General features: G+C 36.1%; 1 protein-coding gene and 1 long non-coding RNA gene across 2 annotated transcripts in view; both read right to left on the minus strand.

Annotated features, from left to right (window-relative positions):
* Positions 1–11,074: 11,074 nt before the first annotated feature.
* LOC143664224 (uncharacterized) overlaps positions 11,075–21,292 on the minus strand; it is a 52,222-nt gene continuing 42,004 nt past the window's right edge. Inside the window, exon 4 of the long non-coding RNA XR_013166382.1 lies at positions 11,075–11,617. This is a non-coding gene — a long non-coding RNA (uncharacterized LOC143664224). The remainder of the gene's footprint in view (positions 11,618–21,292) is intronic.
* Positions 13,113–20,322, minus strand: GCSAML (germinal center associated signaling and motility like). The gene is made up of 3 exons (XM_077138149.1): positions 20,304–20,322; positions 18,695–18,723; positions 13,113–17,782 (listed from the first exon to the last, which is right to left on the minus strand). Exons 1-3 carry the CDS (start codon positions 20,320–20,322, stop codon positions 17,543–17,545), a joined length of 288 nt encoding a protein of 95 aa, XP_076994264.1. The 3' UTR covers positions 13,113–17,542.

Raw genomic sequence — 21,292 nt, forward strand, 5'->3', positions numbered from 1 at the left:
CACAAATCAAGAGATTGAATTAGTTATTATGAAGCTCCAAAAAAAAAGAAAAATTCAGAGACAGATGACTTCACATGTAAATTCTACCAAGCATTCACGAATTATTTAGTACTAATCTTGCTCAGATTCTTCAAATTTTGAAGAGGAGAAAAGCTATCTAACATGTTCTACAATGCCAACATCACCCTAGTACCAAATACCAAATGCCAAATACCTAATACCAATACCAAAGATACTATGAGAAAATAAAATTACAGACCAAACTCTTTAATAAATACAGATGCAAAAATCATCAACAAAATGCTCACGAATCAAATCCAGCTGCAATCCAAAAGAATTGAACACCATGACCAAGTGGGACTTGTTCCAGGAATGTAAGGCTGGTTCAATACAAAAAAAAATCAAATAATGTAATATACCACCTCAATAAATCAAAGGGGAAAAATCATGCAATCATTTCAATTGATTCAGAAAAGGCATTTGACAATATTCAACATCCTATCTTTATGAAATCATTTCAAAAGATAGGAATAGAAGGGAAGTTCCTCAACATGATAGAGGGATTATGAAAAACCCACAGCTGACATCATATACAATGTGGAAAGACGTAAAAATTTCCCTCTAAGATCAGGAACGAGACAAGGATGCACACTTTCACCATTGTTATTCAACATTGTGCTAGAAGTTCTGGCTAGAGCACTTAGGTAAGAAAACAAAATAAAAAGCATCCAAATTGTAAAAGAAGAGGTAAAACTCTCCCTATTTACAGATGACATGATTTTATTATATGTCCAAAATCCAGGCAAATCTACAGAAAGGCGATTAGAGAAAATAAATGAGTACAGCAAAGTGGCAGGATACAAGATTAGCGTGCAAAAATCAGTGGTGTTTCTATATACTAGTAATGATTAGTGTTTCTATACATTAGTAATGAGCAATCTGAAGAGGAAATAAAAAAATACTCCCATTAACATTAGCAAACAAATAAATCAAATATTTAGAAATAAATTTAACCAAGGACCCAAAAGACTTATGCAAGTAAACCCCAAGAAATTGCTAAAATAAATCATGTAAGGCTTAAATAAATGGAAGGGTATATCATGTTTATTGTAAAAATAACTATAGCTAAGATATCAATTCTACCTAAATAGATTTATCAATTCTATGCAATAACAATTAGAATCCCAACAATTTACTTTACAGACATAGAAAAACCAATAACCAAATGTATTTGGAAAGGCAGAGTGCCCCAAATAGCTAAAAAAAAAAAATCTTGAGCTTGAAAAATGAAATGGGAAGTCTCACACTATTTGACTATAAAGCATATTACAAAGCTACAATGGTCAAAACAGCACATTACTGGAATAAAGATAGATATACTGACCAATGGAATTGAATTCAGTGTTCAGAAATAGACATGCTCCTCCACACCCAACTGATCTTTGATAAGGCAGTCAAGTCAACCCAACTGGGAGATGCAACCTTTTCAATAAGTGGTATTTGAGAACTGGATATCCATATGCAAAATAATGGAAGAGGACCCACAGCTCACACACTATACAGAAATTAGCACAGAATGGATCAAAGGCCTATACATTAGAGCTAAGACCATAAAACTTGCAGAAGAAAATGTAGGGAAATAGTTTATAAATCTTGTGATAGGAGGTGGTTTCCTGGACTCGACATCCAAAGGGCAAGCACTGAGAAAGGCAACAGATAAATGGAAATTCCTCAAAATTAAACACTTTTGCTCAACAAAGAACTTTGTCAGGAAAGTAAAAAGGTCACCTACATAATGGGAGACAATATTTGGAAACCATATATCAAAGAGGGATTTAATATTCAGAATATATAAAGAGATTCTGTGACTCACAACAGAAAAAAACAAACGACCCAATTTTAAAACTGGGCAAAACACATGGACAGACGCTTTTCAAAACAGGAAATACAAACAGGTAAAAGGCATACGTAAAGATGCTCAACTTCACTGGCTGTTACAGAAATGCAAATGAAAACAACAATGAGATATCATCTCACGCCCACTAGAATGGACATTATAAAAAAACAGAAATCTACAAGTTTTGGAGATAATATGGAGAAAGAGGCAAACATTCAGTATTGGTGGGAATGGAGACTGGTGCAACCACTATGGAAAGCAGGTTGGTGGTTCCTCAGGAAGCTAAGCATATAATTGCCATAAGATCCAGCAATCCCTATACTAGGCATATATTTGGAGGAACTGATAGCAAGGACACAAATGGACATTTAAACACTAATGTTCATAGCATTATTTCACAATTGCCAAGAGATGGAAACAGCCTAAATATCCATCAATGGACAAGTGACTAAACAAGTTATGGTATTTACACACAATGGAATACTATGCAACTGTAAGAGAGAATAAAGTCATGAAGCATGTAACAATGTCTATGAAATTAATGACATTATGAATGAAATTAGCCAGAAAAAAAGGACAAATACTCTTATGGTCTCACAATATGAACTAACATTAATCAGTGAACTCTGAGATTGGTCATTTGGTGCTAGGCCTACAGAATGTTCAACAGGACTGATTGTAAAGATCTAAAATGGATAGCAGAATAAAATCTGATACTAGCATAATAATATAAGTACAGTGAATGAAGCTGAGTGTGGGAATGGTTGACAGAGGAAACCTGCGGGAATGCATGACACTACAAGGAAAGATAGAAAATAAGGATTGCGATGGTCTAGGTTAGTGATACCTAGAGTGAAAAATGACGGTGATTAAATGTACAAATATCAGAATGATTTTCCATGAGGGGGAACAAATGAATGTTAACATTGAAAGGTGTTGAAAATGGGATTATATATGGAAAAAATTCATTCAATACAAACTAGGAGCTATACTTTACAGTAACTTTGTAATATGCTTCCACTGAATGTGACAAAGGCAATATGCCAAAACCAAATGCCAATAAGTGGGGGGTATGGGAGAGGGGTATGGGAATCTTTGCAGACAAAAGGAAAATGTCCCCACATAGATTGTGGTGGTGAAGGCATGGCTCTGTGAGTATAACAGGATCCAATGATTTTTTCCCTTAGGTTGGATTGTATGATGTGTGAATAAAATGCTTAAAAATTGTAAGAAAATTAAGTTTAGCTTTCACAGAAGATGGCAACAGCAAAGGGCTTCAGGGCGACTCAAACTCGTCTTGCAGGCAGGGAAGGCGAAAGCCTCTGATTCAAGCCTAGAATTGCTGCCAATTAGGTAGAAACAAGTTTAAATAAGTAATGGCTAGGGTCGTTGAAATGTAAAGCATAATTAAAAGTGGAAACCTTCCACAGGAAATTTGAATTAGTTAAACTATCCAGATAGGCTGTAACCTCCGGAATAACCAATCAGTGGAGAAACAGATGAGGGGCTTGTGTGCTAGGCGTAGGTGAAAGATCTTTGACATTCTATTGTTTGATACACCAGCCACCATTTTTCATCTGGGCATTCATTCTTGCAAGATCATGAACAAATTCTTTTCTTCTCCACAATTAGGTGAGTGTTTATTCTCTTTCAGGTATGGCTTTTTTCTAACTTTCTCTGCTTTGTACATACTTTATATTATACAATTAAAAAATGGGGGGGTGTGAGGGTAGTTCAGTGGTGGAATTCTCACCTGCCATGTGGGAGAGACCTAGGCATGATTCCCACTCCATGCACCTTCCAAGCAAATAAAGAAACCAATAAAATAAACAAACAAAAAATTCAACAAATGGTGCTGCAATAATGGAATACTCACATGGAAAAAGGATGAAATGTGACCCCATCATACAGCATACAAAAAAATGAACAGAGATATAAGTGCTGGAGAGAATGTGGATGGGGGGGGAAGGGAGGGAAGGAGGGAGAGAGAAATAGAGAGAGAGAGAGAGAGAGAGAGAGACAGAGAGAGAGACAGAGAGAGAGAGATGCATCTATGCACTGTTCGTAGGGAAGTAGAGTGGTGCAGCCCCGCTGGAGGACAGTGTGGTGGCTCCACAGGAGGCTTAGCTGGGGCTGCCATATGATCCTGCAACCTTGTGGTTAGGTGTATACTTGGAGTAACTGAGAGTGGAGACACAAATGGGCATTTGCAGACTGGTGTTTATGTGGGCAGTGTTTGTGATTTGCAATGGATGGAGGTGGTCTATGGGTACACTGACTCAGGAATAAAAGGGTAACTGTGCATTATTGTATGTATCCAATACATACAATAGATTATTGAGTGGCTGCAAGAAGGAATGAGGTTGAGAGTGAAGTAACTAGGTAAATGAATATTGAGGGAAGTATGTTGAGTGAAATAAGTCAGGCAAAAAGGAAAGCATTATCATGCCTCACTCATATGGACTACCTATAATATAAAAACTTGGAGAATTGAAATTCAGAGCATAAGTTATCAGGTTAAGGACTTTCTATATTGTAAAGTCTCCAAGGTTGTAAGATCTTATAGCAGTCACATCTATTCTGGAGTGGGAACTATTATTTCTAAATTCTGAGACACTGACCATTCCCTGAAACTTCAGGTATTTGTGTGGCACCGAGTCTGAGAGTTAGAAATATGAAGCTCTGAAAGTCAGCGTTACCCCATATAGCAAGTGTTTAAAAAGTTGAAAAAGTGATCAGACTTCAAGTAGATATCTGAATGAAGCTGATCTGGATAGGACTAAGGTAAATCAAAATACAGGGTAAAGGATGATATGGTCTATATTTTAAAACTTCAATTTCTGTGTGAAATCAAAGGATGAGATGTTTATTTTGTACAAAATACATGCTTCTGGTAGCACACTAGCTATCTAATTTGTATGATCAGTTTATGTGAACCCCACAATTACGTGGAATCTTGAATAGGGAGTGAGATCTGGTTGGCTTGTCCAGGTTAGTGTGATGCCCTGATACAGACTGCAGAAATGTGGGTAGAGTATAAAAAAGTATTTGCAAAGTCCCCTTGATGGACTGGGGAGAAGGGAGGAAACATTAAACTTCCCTACCTGCGGAATTCCTGATATTCTAACAATCATTGTGGACAACCAATTTAATAGGCCAAGCCCTCGATCTTGGAATTCATCCCATAAAACTTATCCCTACAAAGGAAAAGCTAAGCCTACTTGTAATTATGCCTAAGCATCAACCCTGGAGATCCTCTTTTTTCACTCAGATGTGGTCTCTCTCTCAAAGAAAATGGCAGGTGAAATCACTGCCCTCCCCACATATGGGACATGATTCCCAGGGGTGTAAATCTCACTGGCAACATGGGACAGGACTCCTGGGGACAGGTCTGGACTCAATATTGTGAGACTGAGAAAGGCTTCTTGACCAAAAAGGGCAAGAGAGAAATGAAACAAAATAAACTTTCAGTGACTGAGAGATTTCAAATAGAGTTGAGATGTTATTCTGGAGGTTATTCTTATACATTATATAAATATCCCTTTTTAATTTTTTTGTGTATTAGAATAGCTGTAGGGAAATATCTGAAACTATGGTACTGTATTCCAGTAGTCTTGACTCTTAGAGATGATTTTGTAACCACATAGCTTTTACAGTGTGACGATCTGATTGTGAAAACCTTGTGGCTGATGCTCCTTTTACCAAGGATTTGGACAAATAAGTAACAAAATAAGGACAAAAAGTATATCAATAATAGGGAGGATAAAGGCTAAAAAGGAATTGAGTAGATTGCAATATTAGTGGTCAACGAGAGGGAGGGGTAAGGAGTATGGATGGATGCAGATGTTCTAAAAATGATCGTGATAATGAGTACACAAATATGTGATGCTTTGGTGAGTTATTGATTGCATACTTTGGATGGACTGTATGGAGTATGAAGATATCTCAATAAAAATATTTCTAAAAAAATTGATTTGGATGATGTCATCAACATGAGATGTAAACAGCTACTGACAACCTCGCCACAGACATTCAGCAAAAAAGGAAAATTCTGACTTGTTCTGAACACTGGAGAAAGGTATAGACTGAAAAAGAATCTCACAAATGTTTAACTGAAGAAAGAAAAAAATATCAGGCAGGAAACTTCTTTCCCAGACAGGCTGGTCTTCTCCCCGTCCCCTCACTTAGTCCCACCCAGCTCAGGAAGTTCTCAGAGGCACCAGCAGGAACCTTCCCACCTCCCACCAGGGTCACAGGCTATAAAATCTCTCACACAAATGAGGCAGATCCCCACAGGGGACCCATGGTGGGACTTAAGCTGTGGGGGAGGGTGCAATACAAAAGGACAGCAAGGAAGAGCTTCTGAGTTGGAGAATCATGGAGGGAAACACAAAATCTTCCCTAAAAGCAGCAAGTAATCAAGCAGAAACTACCCAAATCAACTGTTTGGGGGTCTGGGGGACAAGGAAGGACATTTCAAGGTTCAGGTCAGTGAAGAAGTCTGAGAAATCATGAGCAAAGGCTACATTTCCAGCTCTAGCTCACAATGCCCATCCCTCAATCTCTTTTTTTTTTTTCACGTGGGCAAGCGCCAGGAATCGAACCCGGGTCCTCTGGCATGGCAGGCAAGCACCATCCCTCAATCTTGAGGGAAATAGCAGTGAACAGTCTGGTCCTTGCCTGGGAAATGACTGCAGGCAGTGGCAGCTAGAGGAATCCTCTGCCACAATGGGGGACACAGTCCCACATTAAGCCAACTTTTGGCTGGTGAATGAGGACTCAGGAACTCAGATGTTTTATCACTGCCTGATCAGACACTGCCAAGGCTTCAGGAGATAAACAGCTTCTGAGGACAATTAAGTCACCAAACAACACAATCTGCTGAGCAAGCCAGAAAGGGCAGAGGAAGTACAGGGCTTTTCAGAGTCCGTCCAGATCCTATCCCAGGCCCATTGTGACTAGTTTACACCCCTGCATGTGTACCAGGCCACGTTTAGGTTGAGAAATAGGAATGATGCAACTATCAAAGCAGCGCCTTAATACAAACTCAGGCAATGACCCAGAAGAGAAAGAGAAATCAACTTTCAGAATAGACCCAACAAGATAATCAGATAACTATATATCAGCAAAAATAAATCACAAGACATACTAAAACTCAAGAAGAAACACTCAAAGGAACAGAACAAAAGTCACAAGGGACACAGAATCTGGTACAACTCATCAAAGATGTGCAAACAAATCTCCTGAATCAATTCAAAGACATAAAGAAAAATGTGTATAAAAAATAAGGATATTAAGAAGATAGTAGAAAAGCATAAAGAAGATTTTGAAAGAATACATAGAAAAGTAACAGATATTATGGAAATAAAGGTACTGTAGGTGATATTTTAAAATATACTCGAGGGTGCATGGGTAGTTCAGTGGTTAAAAGGTCTGCCTTCCATATGAGGGACCCAATTCAATTCCTGGACCATGCACCCACCCCCCAAAAATATATGTATATACTGGAGACACACAATAGCAGATTTGAAGAGGCAGAAGAAAGAATCAATGAAGTAGAAGACAGATCAACTGAATTTGAATAAACAAAGAGTAAATGGAGAAAAAAATGCAAAAATTTGAGCAAAGTCTCAGGGAAATGATTGACCTCACAAAGCATACAAATATGTGTATCATGGTATACCAGAACCAGAAGAAAAGGGGGAAAGTCCAGGAATAATACTCAAAGAAATAATGGCTGAAATTTTCCCAACTCTTATTAAAAACATAAATATGCAAATCTGAGAAGGACAACTTACTCTGAACAGAAGAAAACTGAATAGATCCACTCCAAGACATATACTAATCAGACTGTCAAATGCCAAAGAGAAGAAGAAAATTCTGAAAGCAACAACAGAAAAGTGATTTACCACATTCAAGGGAAAACAAATGAGACTAAAGGCTGGTTTCTCTTCAAACACCATGGAGGTGAAAAATTGCCAGCCAAGTATTCTCCATCAAGCAAAGCTGTTCTTCAAAAATGAGGGAGATTTTAATTTTTTTAAACAGAAGCTGAGAGTTTGTTAACAGGAGACTAGACTTGTGAGAACTACTAAAAGGAGTCCTTCCAAATGAAAAGAAAAAACAGGGGAGAGAGGTTTGGAAAGGGGTATAGAACTGAAGAATATTACTAAGAGTAGCTTAAAGGATAGAAGGAGAGAGAAAAAAAGATCTGACAAATAAAAAACAAAGGATAAAATGGTTGAATAAAGAACGGTCTTTACAGTAATAACGTTGAATATTATCGGATTAAACTGTCCAACCAAGACACAGATTAACAAAATGGGTGAGAAAATGTGATCCTTCTATATACTGTTTACTAGAGACTCATCTTGGGTCCAAATAGGTTGAAAGTGAACGGACACAAGTAGTAACCAAAAGAAAGCAGGGAGAGTTATACTAATATCAGACAAAATTGACTTTACATACAAAAATGATATAAGAGATAACAAAGGACAAGATATAGTAATAAAAGGGCAATTCAACAATAAGAAATAATCACAAATATCTATGCTTCTAATCCAGGTGCCTCAGATTACATGGGGCAAACACTAGCAAAACTGAAGGTAGTAAGAGATGACTCTACCACAATAGTCGAAGACTTCACCACATCACTCTCTCCCATAGGTAGAAAAACTAACAGAGGATCAATAAAGAAACAGGGAAAGTAAATAATATGATAAATGAACTAGACCTAATAGGCATGTATGGAATAGTGCACCCCAAAACAGCAGGATACACATTCTTCTCAGGTGCTCATGGAACATTCTCCAGGAGAGACTATATGCTGGTACACAAAACAGATCTTAATAAATTTTAGAAATACTTTCTTGGACCATAATGGAATGAAGCTGGAAATCAATAATAAATGGAGAACCATAACATATGCAAATATAGGAAGGCTAGACAACATGCTGTCAAACAATCCAGGGGTTAAAGAAGAAATTACAAGAGAAATCAGTAAGTATCTGAAAACAAATAAAATTCACAGCACAATATATCAAAACTTACAGAATGAGCTGAAGGCTGTGATGAGAAGGAAATTTATAGCCCAAAAAACTCACATTAAAAGGGAGGAAAGAGCTAAAATCAATGACCTAACTGAACAAATGGAAGAATTGGAGAAAGAACAGTAAAATAATCCTAAAACAAGCAGAAGTAAAGAAATAACAAAGATTAAAGCAGAAATAAATGAAATGGAGAATAAAGAGCCAATAGAAAGAGTCAATAAAACAAAAAGTTGGTTCTTTGAGAAGATCAATGAAATTGACACACCTTTAACTAGACTGACAAGCAAAACAAGAGGGAAAGTAAATAAATGAAACCAGAAATGTGAGTGGAGGCATTACTATGGACCCCAGAGAAATGAAAATCATAATTAGTTACTATGAACAAGTATATGCCAACAAGCTAGAGAACTTAGATGAAATGGACAACTTCCTACAAACATACAACCTACACTGACTCATGGAGAAATAAAAGACCGCAACAAACCAATCATGGGTAAGGAGATCAAATCAGTCATCAAAAACCTACCAACAAAATAAAGCCCAGGACTGGACAACTTCATAAACAAGTATTACCAAGCATTCCAAGAAGAATTAATACCATTTCTGCTCAAACTCTTCCAAAATATTGAAGAGGGAATACTACATAACTCATTCTGTGAAGCCAATGTTACCCTAATACCAAAGCCAGATAATGCTTCCTGACTTTAAAGCATATTACAAAGTGAAGTGGTCAAACAGCTTGGCATTGTCATAAAGATAGACATATTCATCAACAGAGTTGAACTCAGAGCTCAGAAATAGACCCTCAGATCTATGGTCAAATGATTTTTGATAAGGCTTGCAAGCCCACTCAACTGAGACAGAACAGTCTCTTCAATAAGTGTTGTTGGGAGGACTGGATACCCATAACCGAAAGAACGAAAGACAACCTATATCTCACATCCTATGCAAAAATTAATTCAGAATGGATCAAACACTTCAACATAAGAACCAGTACCATAAAACTCCTGGAAGAAAATGTCGGGAAACATCTTCAAGATCTAGCGATAGGTGGTAGTTTTGTAGACTTTACACCCAAAGCAGAAACACTGAAAGAGAAAAAAAACATGTATGGGAATGCCTCAAAACCAAAGACTTCAGTGCGTCAAAAGACTTTATCAATACGGTGAAAAGGCAACCAACTCAATGGGAGAAAATATTTGGAAACCACATATCTAATAAGAGTTTGATATCCAGTATATATAAAGAAATCCTACAACTCAACAATTAAAGGACAGACACCCTGGGCAGGTCACAGTGGCTCAGCAGGCAGAATTCTCACCTGCCATGCTGGAGACCTGTGTTCAATTTCCAGTGCTTGCCCATGCAAAAGAGAAAAAAAAAAAGATTAATGCCCCCATTAAAAGATGGGCAAAGCACATGAATAGACATTCCTCCAAAAGGAAATACAGATAGCTAAGAGGCACAGGAAAAGATGCTCAGCTTCACTACAATTGGGAGAATGCAAATCAAAACCACAATGAGATATCATCTCCCACCTACTAGAATGGCCACTATTAAGTAGATAGGCAACTACAAGTGTTGGAGAGGATGTGGAGAAATTGGAGTACTTACTCACTGCTTATGGGAATGTAAAATGTACAGCCACAGTGGAGGACGATTTGGTGGCTCCTCAGGAAGTAGTCACAGTATGGGGGAATAAGGAGTATGGGAAATTAATGTTTCCTTTTTCATTTTTATTTCCTCTCTGGAGTAAGGGAAGTGTTTAAATTTGATCATAGGGTTGTATGCACAAGTATGTGATAAGGCTATGAAATATGATTGCATACTTTGGATTGTTTCTATGTGTGTGAGTATATGTCAATAAAACTGCATTAAAAAACAATTGGGAGGGACATGATGGAACATTCAGGGGTGATTTGGAGTTATACAATTATATACACTAATCAAAACTCAGTGGATATATACATAAGATTATTTTCATTTCATTGGACTTAAATTTCTCATCAAAAGAAAAATGATATATTGAATTCTAGTAATGACATACATGGTGAAGTAGGAGCGTATTGATATATTTAATTTAATTTGAAATGCTTCAAAGAAGCTAGATGGATTGATGGGTGAACAGATGGATATTGTATTAGCTAGGGTTCTCTAAAGAAACAGAGTTAGCAGGAGATATCCATAGATACAAAATTTATAAAACTGTCTCATGTAACCATGGGGATGTAGCACTTGAGGTCCATAGCACAGGCCACAAGCTAGTAACTGTGATAAAGGTCCGCCATGAACTCTCAGGAGAGGGTGGCTGGGAAATCGTGGGAATGTACTTGTCTAAGGTCTGTAGGGCAGGCTGTGAAGCTGGCAACTCTGATGAAGGGTCTGGATGAACTCCACAGGAGAGGCTCGCCAGATGAAGCAGGAAGGAAGGACTGTCTCTTCTGAATTGTCCTTAAAAGCCTTCCAGTGATTAGATTAAGTGTCACTCATTGCAGAAGACATTCCCCTAAGCTGATTACAAACACCATCAGCTGTGGATGCAGTCAACATAATCATGATTTAAGTCCATGAAATGTCCTCATAACAATGGACAGGCCAGTGCTTGACTGACCAGATGACTGGGCACCACCACCTGGTCAAATTGACACATGAACCTGACCATGACAGATAGCTGATAAACAAAATATAAAAATGGTAGAAAATGTCACTGTAAAACTCTTTCATATTTACTATATGTTTGAAATTTCTCATAATTAAATTTTAGAGAAAGTTCGGCTTCATTTCTTTTCATTTTTGAATATTAATGTAAATCATCTAAATAACATTAGAAAATATCTCACTATCAAATATTTTTAAAATCATAAATATATTTCCAATTATTTTATTTCCAGTCAAGTAAACATGGTTCAATATAAGAAAATCTAGTAATGAAATTTAATAATAGCATTGATTGCATTAATAAATCACTCATTTGATTACTTGGACATTTCCTTGAAGGGAATGTTGAATAGCTGTTTAGGGGTCTTTACTTTTTCTTATGACACTTGAGGTTTTAATTTCTTGCTTTAAATCTTCCTTGTAATACAAATTCAGTAAATTTACTGCAATATATTGGATCAAAAGTGAAAGAATCCAGACACATTACTATGGGATTGTTCCTCATACCGAGGATTGCTGAGATGTGGCTGCTCCCCAAATGGGACCTAGTTTCCCACATTTAGTAGACTATAGCTGGCAAGGGTTGCAACTGAACAATGCTGATGGCTCCGCTGAGTTCAGAGGGCTCATGGCCCCTTGAATTCCCCTCCTGTGATTTTATGTAAGAAGCCACAATTGTAAGTCACAATATCTTTGTTTTTCACAGTTGTCATTCACACTTTGTTATATACCCTGTATCCTCTCTTAATGTTAATTATACTCGGTGGATGGAAAACCTATTGTGTTTTAATATATAATTTAATTATCAATGCAAACTCAGCATATCTACTGCCAGTACAGTAGCATTCCACAAATTAATGTCATCCAATTCAACTTTGCCTCTTGATTAATGCTCTAAATAAAAAATAAATAAAATAATACTGCCTTAATAGAATCATGTCGACATTTCTGTGTGTGCACACATGCCACAAGGTTTGAGGGTATGAATGTTATTGGTTTATTAAATAGAAACCTAACAGCAGTGAACAAAGCCAAGGAATATTTCAATAAAATGAAGTAGAAACATTGCATCTGGCTTTTTGAAATAATATTTTACTTTATACAGGAATTTTAAAAACAGAGCAAAATGAAAAAAATTGTCAGAAATGCTAAAAATAATAGGCAAATGTGTTGATGGGGAGATAAAATTTTTATTTAGACAACTCAGAAAAATAATTGAAAATCTATTAGAAAAATCAGGACAATTCAGTAAGGTGACTAATTATATAATAAATATATAAAATACCATAAAAGCATATTTAACTATAAAATTAGAAGCTTTACATTTATAATTCATAAACACAAGAACCTGAAAATATATAGAAATAATTTTTTAACAATGTTCATGATATACATGAAGAATATACATAAAACTGACAACTCCAGAATAGAGCATGAAAAATAAAACTGCATGATATTGTTCTGGAATGTGAGCTCTCAACATTATGAAGATATTGATTACCCTTAAATTAACTAATTGATCATTGAAAATATACTTTTCTGAGTTACCCACTACTGACATTGATTCCAGGAAATAATTGCAAAATTTCCTTGCAATTTGGCTTATAACAAAGAAAAAGTTATAGTCTTAATCAATCCAAATTTGATTGGACAAACAAATTATGTCTTAATTTCACACAGTGAAATAGTAGGCAGCCATTAAAAATAATTATTTAGTTTTCAGTATATTGATTGCATTGTATATATTACTAGATTACATTTTAGTAGGAAACACCAATTTTTTAATATTTTTGTTTGTGAAATATAGCATATATACAAAAAAGCAATAAATTTCTAAGTACATTGTACCAAGCTGTTATAGAGCAGATTTCAGAGTTTGGTATGGGTTATATTTCCACAATTTCAGGTTTTTCTTTCTAGCTGTTCTGAGCTGGAGATACAAAGAAATATCAATGTAATGACTGAGCAGTCAAACTCATTTGTTAAACCCTATCTTCTATGTTATAACTCCTCTTTCTCCCTTGACCTTTCTCCCAATCTTTAAAGGTATTGGGCTCTGCCTATTCTAACTTTTTCATGTTGGAAAGGGGTGTTGACAGTATGGAATAGGGGGATGGAACTAGTGAATCTTGGAGAGGGTTACGCCTCTGGACTTCAGGACTTACCTGGCCTAGGAACCATATGGAGGTTGTAGGTTTCTGGAAAGTAATCTTGGTACATGAGCCTTTTATAGAATCTCAGTTAGAGACCTAGGTTTTCTTTAGGGTTGACAGGAATGGTTTAGGTTGGGGTTTGGCAACTATATGATATTAGCAATGTCTAGTTGAAGCTTGTATAAAAGTAGCCTTCAGAATAACTTCTTGACTCTGTTTGAACTCTCTTAGCCACTGATGCCTTATTTTGTTACATTTCTTTCCCCCTTTTGGTCAGGTAGGCATTGCTGATCCCACTGTGCCAGGGCCAGTCCATCTTGGGAGTCACGTCCCATGTTGCTAGGGAGACTTTCACCCCTGGATGTCATGTCCCGCCTAGGGGAGAGGGTAATGATTTTCCTTGCAAAGTTGTGCTTAGAGAGCAAGAAGCCACATCTGAGCAACGAAAGGGGTTTCTGGAAGTAACTCTTAGGTACAACTATAGGTAAGCATAGCTTCTCCACTACAGAAATAAGCTTTGTAAGAGCAAGTCTCAAGACAAGGGCTTGACCTATTGACTTGGGAATCCTTAATGTTCGAGCAGAGGATAATCTCAATGAAAAAAAAATATGTTGTGGTATTTTATATAATAGCTCACCCATAAACATTGTCCCTTCTATTGCATTCCATGAAGTAGGATTATCCACACCCACTCTATTTAACTCAGGTGTGGCTATATTACTTGTTTTAGAAGATGGAATGTGAGTGTAAATGACATGCATTGTTTCCAGCAGAAACTTAAAGAGCACCCATGCCCCTCTTTCCCTCCGCAATGCTGGCCAACATGGTGTTTCAGACAAAGTCTGTTCCATCAGCTTTGGCCCAGAGGGAAGATGATATTGCCCAGGGCTAGTGGAACCACAATGATCTACAGATTCAACACAATCCAATAAAATCCACATGAGTAGTTGTAGGAACTTGGAAGCTGATTCCAAAATGTATATGAAAATGAAAATTACCTAGAAGAGTCAATACAACTTTGAAAAAGAACTGACTGGGAAGGCTAAAACTGCCTGATCTCAAAACATATAAAATACAAAATCCAAGACAACGTGGGATTTGCATAAATATATACAAAATACAGAGTATATAAGTAGACATATGCAAACATTGTCAGTTGATTTCAACAAGGATGTTGGGGAAATTTAAAGAAGAAAAGTAAATCTTTTCAGCAAATGTTATTGGAACAATGGAACATCAGTATGGAAAAAATGTGAACTTGCACCCTTACTTCAGACAATATGTAAATATTAACTCAATATGAATCATAGACCTAAAAGCTAAATAGAAGCTCTACAACTCTCAGAAGTAAGCACTGGAGATAACTTTCTCAAAAACTTCTTAAATACAGTACAAAAAAATGGATAAGTTGAACTTCATCAATATTTTTAAACCACTGTTTTTCTGAAGACATTCTTAAGAAAATGAAAAGGCTAGGTACAGAATGGGGCATATTACATACTGTACATTTATATGTATAACAAAGGAATTGCATTCAGTGTAGATGAGAACTGTTACAACTCAGTAACAAGATGACAAGCAACTTAATTTAAAAATGGGCAAATGATATGGACAATTCACAGAAAAGTATGATTACGCAATAAACACATAGTATAATAAGCACATAAATCATCAAGGAGCTGCAAATCTAATTGTAATGTTATCTTATCATTGCACATCCATTAGAATGGTTTTAATTAAGATATTAGCATAGCCCAAATTTAACAATTATGTTGGTGACAATATTAAATAATTGCAACTTTCATACATTGCTGGTATGCATGTAAAATGGCGCAATCACTTTGGAGATCAGTTTGTCATTTTCTTATGAAGTTAAGCATACACTTGCAATATAACTCAGAATATTCTAAAATCATCATACTGGTTTTACTCATAATGCCAAAAGCTGTAATTACCCCACCTGCTCATCAACACGTTTTGTTGACAAATTAGGGTAAACACCTGAAATTATGTATCACTCAACAATAAAAAGATGTGAACAACTGACCTAATCTGTAGCTATACAAAGCAGAGCACTGGTTGCTAGGACTGGTGGAACGGACTGAAAAGAGCATGATGGAACTCCCTGAGGTGAAAGAAAAATTCTGTATGTTGATGGGTGGTGGTTGCGTGTGTGCACACATTTGACAAAACTCATCTAGGTGGACCCTTAAGGTGTTTTGCATTTAGTTGTATGTAATTATAACTCAGTAAAGTTGATTAAAACATAAATATAAAAATTGCAAACATTTACATGCATAGTAAAAATAAACTGGCCTTTAGAAAGCAGCATAGAGTTTAAAAAGTATTTTTACAATAGCAATTCTATTGCTCTCCCAACCTCATAAGAGTTGAATTTCTAATTCTTCTTAGTTGAGAAATTGAATCTCAGAAAGATTATGTGACCTGCCCATGGCTTATAATTAACAAACAGGTCAAATTCAGACGTTTGGACTCCAAATAATGAAAAATACTGTTCATTAGTCCTTTGTCCCTTCTGCTATAGTTACAGGTTGTTAAGCAAAGTAAAATTGCACAGTCTTTTCAAATGTGAAATATTTTTATATATTAAATAACTATAAAAGCTGATGTAGAGAAAAAAATTCTCATCTCCTAAAACTAATTTGTACAGGATTGAGATATTTCTGACTGTGGATTTTCTAGAATCACAAGATTTCTATTAAGTACTTCTTTTGCACATTGAAATCGCCACAACACACTACAAGAATTTTCCAAGGGTATAGAATCAAAACTTGTATAAAACAAAAAATTTAGATAAAAATAATTTTCTGATCAATAATTGTCAATGACCAAAATATCAGTATATTTTAATGACATAGAATATATATATCATGAATAGCTTGCCAAGTAAGACCTTTGCATCCTGATTGGGAAGTTGGCATATTATTTTTAAATGCTTTGGGAATAAAAATTTTTAAAGACTGATTATTCATCGCTTTGCTGAAATTTGAAGTCCAGACAATACGCATCTACTTTTTTGTAGCAGTTACTATTTACAAGTTACATATCCTGGTATGCTATAAATAAAGTTGTTAAGCTACGTTTATTTTCCATTTTTAAAATAGTAATCTTTTAACAAAATCATCAAATGTGTTGAATATACTTCCTGGAAAGGCAAAGATGAGCAACTGCACCTGATTTGTTTCATTTTGTTTTATGACCTCACAGCTACACCTCTGGGACCAATACCAAAAGAACATATTGATACTTGTGTTATTACCACAAGTTTACAAGGAAGAATCCCCAGTACATGGAAACGGCAAAATTGAAGTAAACGTCAGGTTATCAAAAGGTCTGACCACCCACCAGTTTTATATTTTTAAGAAATTCCTTGAGTAGATTACACTTCAAAAATGAATTAAGTAGGAACAGAAATACTGTTTTGTCTATTGGGATAGCAGGGTGGGGAGTATAGCATTCTAGAACATATATCTGTGGATGCTTAAAGTCCTTGGAAAGTTTTCCACCTTATCCATGTCCTCAACCCTTACAAACAAGAGATAAAGAATAATCCATGTCATTATAACATAAATTTACATGGTTTAACACAAACAACAGGGATGTCATGTTTCATATTTAACCAAAACAATATAGCAAAACGGCATGACTTTTAACCTCTGGCCAGAAGGTGATTCATGAACCACCGAGAGAGAAAGAGACCCCCAGAGTCCCTCATTCTGGATCATCTTTGTTACGTGGAAGATAATGAGGCCACATGAGGGTTTTTAGTAAGGACACACAACTTCATAATCATGTTCATGGATGCTGGAAGAGGGTCTAGGAAAACAAGCTGTCCTCAGGAGGGCATATTCCGTTTCTGACCCATCTCTAACTTGCCTCACTCTCTTTGTGGTGGAGTCAATGTTTTCATAGCCATTATCATTGGAGCTCAGGGAGGATCTCCGATGACTGTGATTAATGACTGTGTAGCATACTTCTTCATAACTATTGCCATCCTCATTTTCCTGCCAAGTAGAAGGAGAAAAGAAATCAAGGATCTAGGAACATCCATCAGATATGATCAGTGAAGTGTCCTGTCCCTCCTCCCTACTGTGCCTTTGTCCATAGGATGATGCTTTTACACCACAGGTATCCAAAAGCACTTGCTCAAGGTCCTGATATCTTAAAGCCTTCATTTTAGCACCATGTATTGTGCTTCATGCTACTACATGTTCTACTTTTCTGCCTCCCCCCCAAAAAAATAAGAGGAAAGAAGGACACTATTATTTCACTGATTATTTGTAGAAAAGCAATCATATATCTTAGATCACACATGCTGCTCATTGATATATGCAACAATGAGGACTCAACTGGTAATTAGTCAGACTACATAAAAGTAAATTTTCAGAAGGTAAAATATGGTTAATAAAATTTAGAGTTTAAACACATCTTCAACTCCACAGGCAATGAAACAAACATTAAGGTCATATACACTAATCATAAAGAATTAAATTTTCCATGTTTTTGATTCTATGTTCATAAATATAAGTGTCACTTCCTACACACAAGAATTGGAAAGGAACATGGAATGCTAAAAAGAATTAATGTTTTAATGGTAATGGAATTCTGAGTATAAGTTTATTTGATTTCACTTGTTTTTGTTATAATTTAGAAAATTAATGAGACCTCAGCAGAACTGAGATCACAACGAGGTCATGGTAAATATCTGAATCAGTTGAGGCACTTTTTAAGTTGAAATTTCCTTTCATTACTGCATAAAAATTGCCAAATAAATTATTTTAAATACGAAAGATTTCTATCAGTCCATTCAGGATCTGCAAGTAAAGAAAGAATTATAGCTACTCTTGAAGAAAATCATCTTTATTTGGGCATTTATAAGAAAAGTTTTTAAAGAACTTTAAAAGTTTTTTAATTACCTGATAAGCAGTGGGTGAAACATCTTGACCTGGAAGATGGGGAAAAAAAAGAAAAGCAACCTAAGACTTTTGGATCATCACAGTTAGAGGGGAAAGGTGAAGGGACAGAGTGTAGAGATGAAACTACAAAGAGTTCCTGAACATCTACCTGCCTGGCATCCAACCATGTTGTAATTGAGACTCTGAAATCTGACGATAAGAGGAAGGAAGAGCATATGTTATGAGGGAATGTGGATACCACTTCCACTGTGTAAATGGACACATACCAACTCTGATTAATAAAGTAGGTTTGGAACTGGGTAATACAATTTTGCCAACATACATGGTATGACAATAAGTGTGACAAGTATAAATAGAAAATAGTTATAGCTGGATATTTAAGAGATGTTTGCTATAAAACATCACAGAAAAAGCATATAATATTTCCAGATGAACAATCATTGTAGAGATAGGTATAGAAAAATGAGTTGCTAATTATTTTTACTTACATACAAAAATATAGACCCAAGTTGATTAAATCCATGAAGACTAAAGCAATTTACGCATTAATTGAAAGTTAACCTGAGAACCACTTTTGACAGTTAAATAAATAAGTCAGAATTAGATAAGTCATCACAGAATATTAATTATGGCAAATATCCCTATTTATAAGAAGAAAATTGACAGATTATGAAATCCACAACCTAATAAATGTGATGGTGATTCTTAGCAAAACCTTATAACATATTAAACAATTTTCAAAACAAAATTAAGAACTTCTAATAAGTTAACAAGTTACTTTCAATGATCTTGTTTCAAATATGGATTGCTACATATGTTCATATAGTTCTATGAGTATATACTCTTAATGAGTTCAATTAAGTTATTTAATTGAACAAGTATGCTTTGATTTAATATGTTTTAATACCGATTCTGTTGTCTGAACACAATTCAAGTACAGCATTGGAGACAATGCTTTGCCAAACCAAGTGCCAATATGAAGGACATCTGGAAATTAGGGATTATTGAGTGAAATGGTTGCAACTACTAGTGTTGACAATATTAAAATATTTAGTGAAAATCAGATTAAGCCTCAAAGTAAAAATGTGGAATCTGCCATGACTGATAACCACCAGTTGAATTAATGTTCTGAATAGGTCTTTTATTGAGAGTCAGGGCATTCGCTTTGAATGAATGTGAGCCTTAGAATCAGAAAGGGGATATTAGAGAGAATGCCTGATGACTGTAATTACCCTAATCCTAACCTCCGGCAAATCTTTCTCATTGGATAAGTCACTCCCTCTGGGCCTAAGTGAAGAGGATCTTCCTTCCTTCCTTGAAATCCCTGGAGAAGTAATCTTGCAAAGGAAAGCCAACTGCTGTGCCTTACCCCGGAAGACCTCATTGTATTCACACTGAAAATGAAAATCAGATCCAAGTATGCTCTTGAAATAAGGTGGATTATGACAGACAGGGAATATTTACTCTAAAAAGTTTACTAACTGCCAAATCAGGTAAACAAAAAACTAACCTCACTCACGTTGTGTGGTTATTGACTCTGTGGGCCCTAGACTGTGGAGGGAAGCACTTACAGTTGATGGGACTGATGTATCGATATTGGTGCACTTACCAGAGAGCCTGGGCCCCATTTGCCAGCTTACTCAGCTGAGAATATTTCTAACCACTGGGGTAGTTGCATGGAAATGGTCTTAATCATGGCCGTTTCACAAAATCCCAGGTTGTATTAGTTTCCTATTGCTGCTGTAACACATCATCCCAAACTTGGGGGCTTAAAACAGAGGTCCGTTGGGTTCAGGTCTGGTAGATCAATAAGTCTGACTGGGAATAAATCCAGGTACAAGCAGTGTGCGTTCCTTCTGGAAGCCCTGGGGACAATTTGTTTTCTTGGCTTTTCCAGATTCTAGAAGCTGTCCGTGGTCCTTGGCTCATGGCCCTCTTCCATCTTCAAAGCCAGCAATGGTTGGTTGATTTGTTCTCAGGCTGTGTCACTCTAACACTGTCTCTTCTGCTTTAATCTTCCTCTTTTTAAGGAATTTTGTGATTACATTGGGTCCACTCAGAAAATCCAGGGTAATCCAGGAAAATGTGTGTGCTATATATTATACCATAAACATATTTACATATATATATATGTTAAAGACTATACTGTGTGTTGTGTGTCCATTTCTTTACAGTCTTAACAGGTTTTTAATATCCTTTTCTCTTTTCTTGCAGGATTATGATACCTCATTCATTCACTCAGTTAACACTTTCTTTGAAGCATTACAGGACTCTCTGAATTCTAAGTTGCCATAACAGACAAAAGAAAAAACATGAAATCTCTGCCCTCATGTGCTTAAGTTATTATATATTAAGACAAAAATAAAATAAAGTATTAAAATAAGTTGTATTTCATGATGAGGAAAATTTTAAAAGGGAATGGTGATGGTGGGGTTATGGACAGGGCAGGAAAGACTCCTGTAGGGAGATGGCCTTTGAACAAAGACACAAGTAGAGAAGTCAGCAGTTTAGATAGCTGGGAACGAAAATTATAGAAGATGCAAGTGCAATTCAGGAGAATATGTGAAACATGTTGATATGCTGGCCATACTTTAGGAA

The sequence above is a fragment of the Tamandua tetradactyla genome, chromosome 20 (genome assembly GCF_023851605.1).
Source record: "Tamandua tetradactyla isolate mTamTet1 chromosome 20, mTamTet1.pri, whole genome shotgun sequence".
NCBI lineage: Eukaryota > Metazoa > Chordata > Mammalia > Pilosa > Myrmecophagidae > Tamandua > Tamandua tetradactyla.

Coding starts and splice junctions, on each gene's coding strand:
- GCSAML (XM_077138149.1), bottom strand. Junction 17,783..18,694: donor TTTCACCCACTGCTTATCAG/GTAATTAAAAAA, acceptor TCTACTTGGCAG/GAAAATGAGGATGGCAATAG.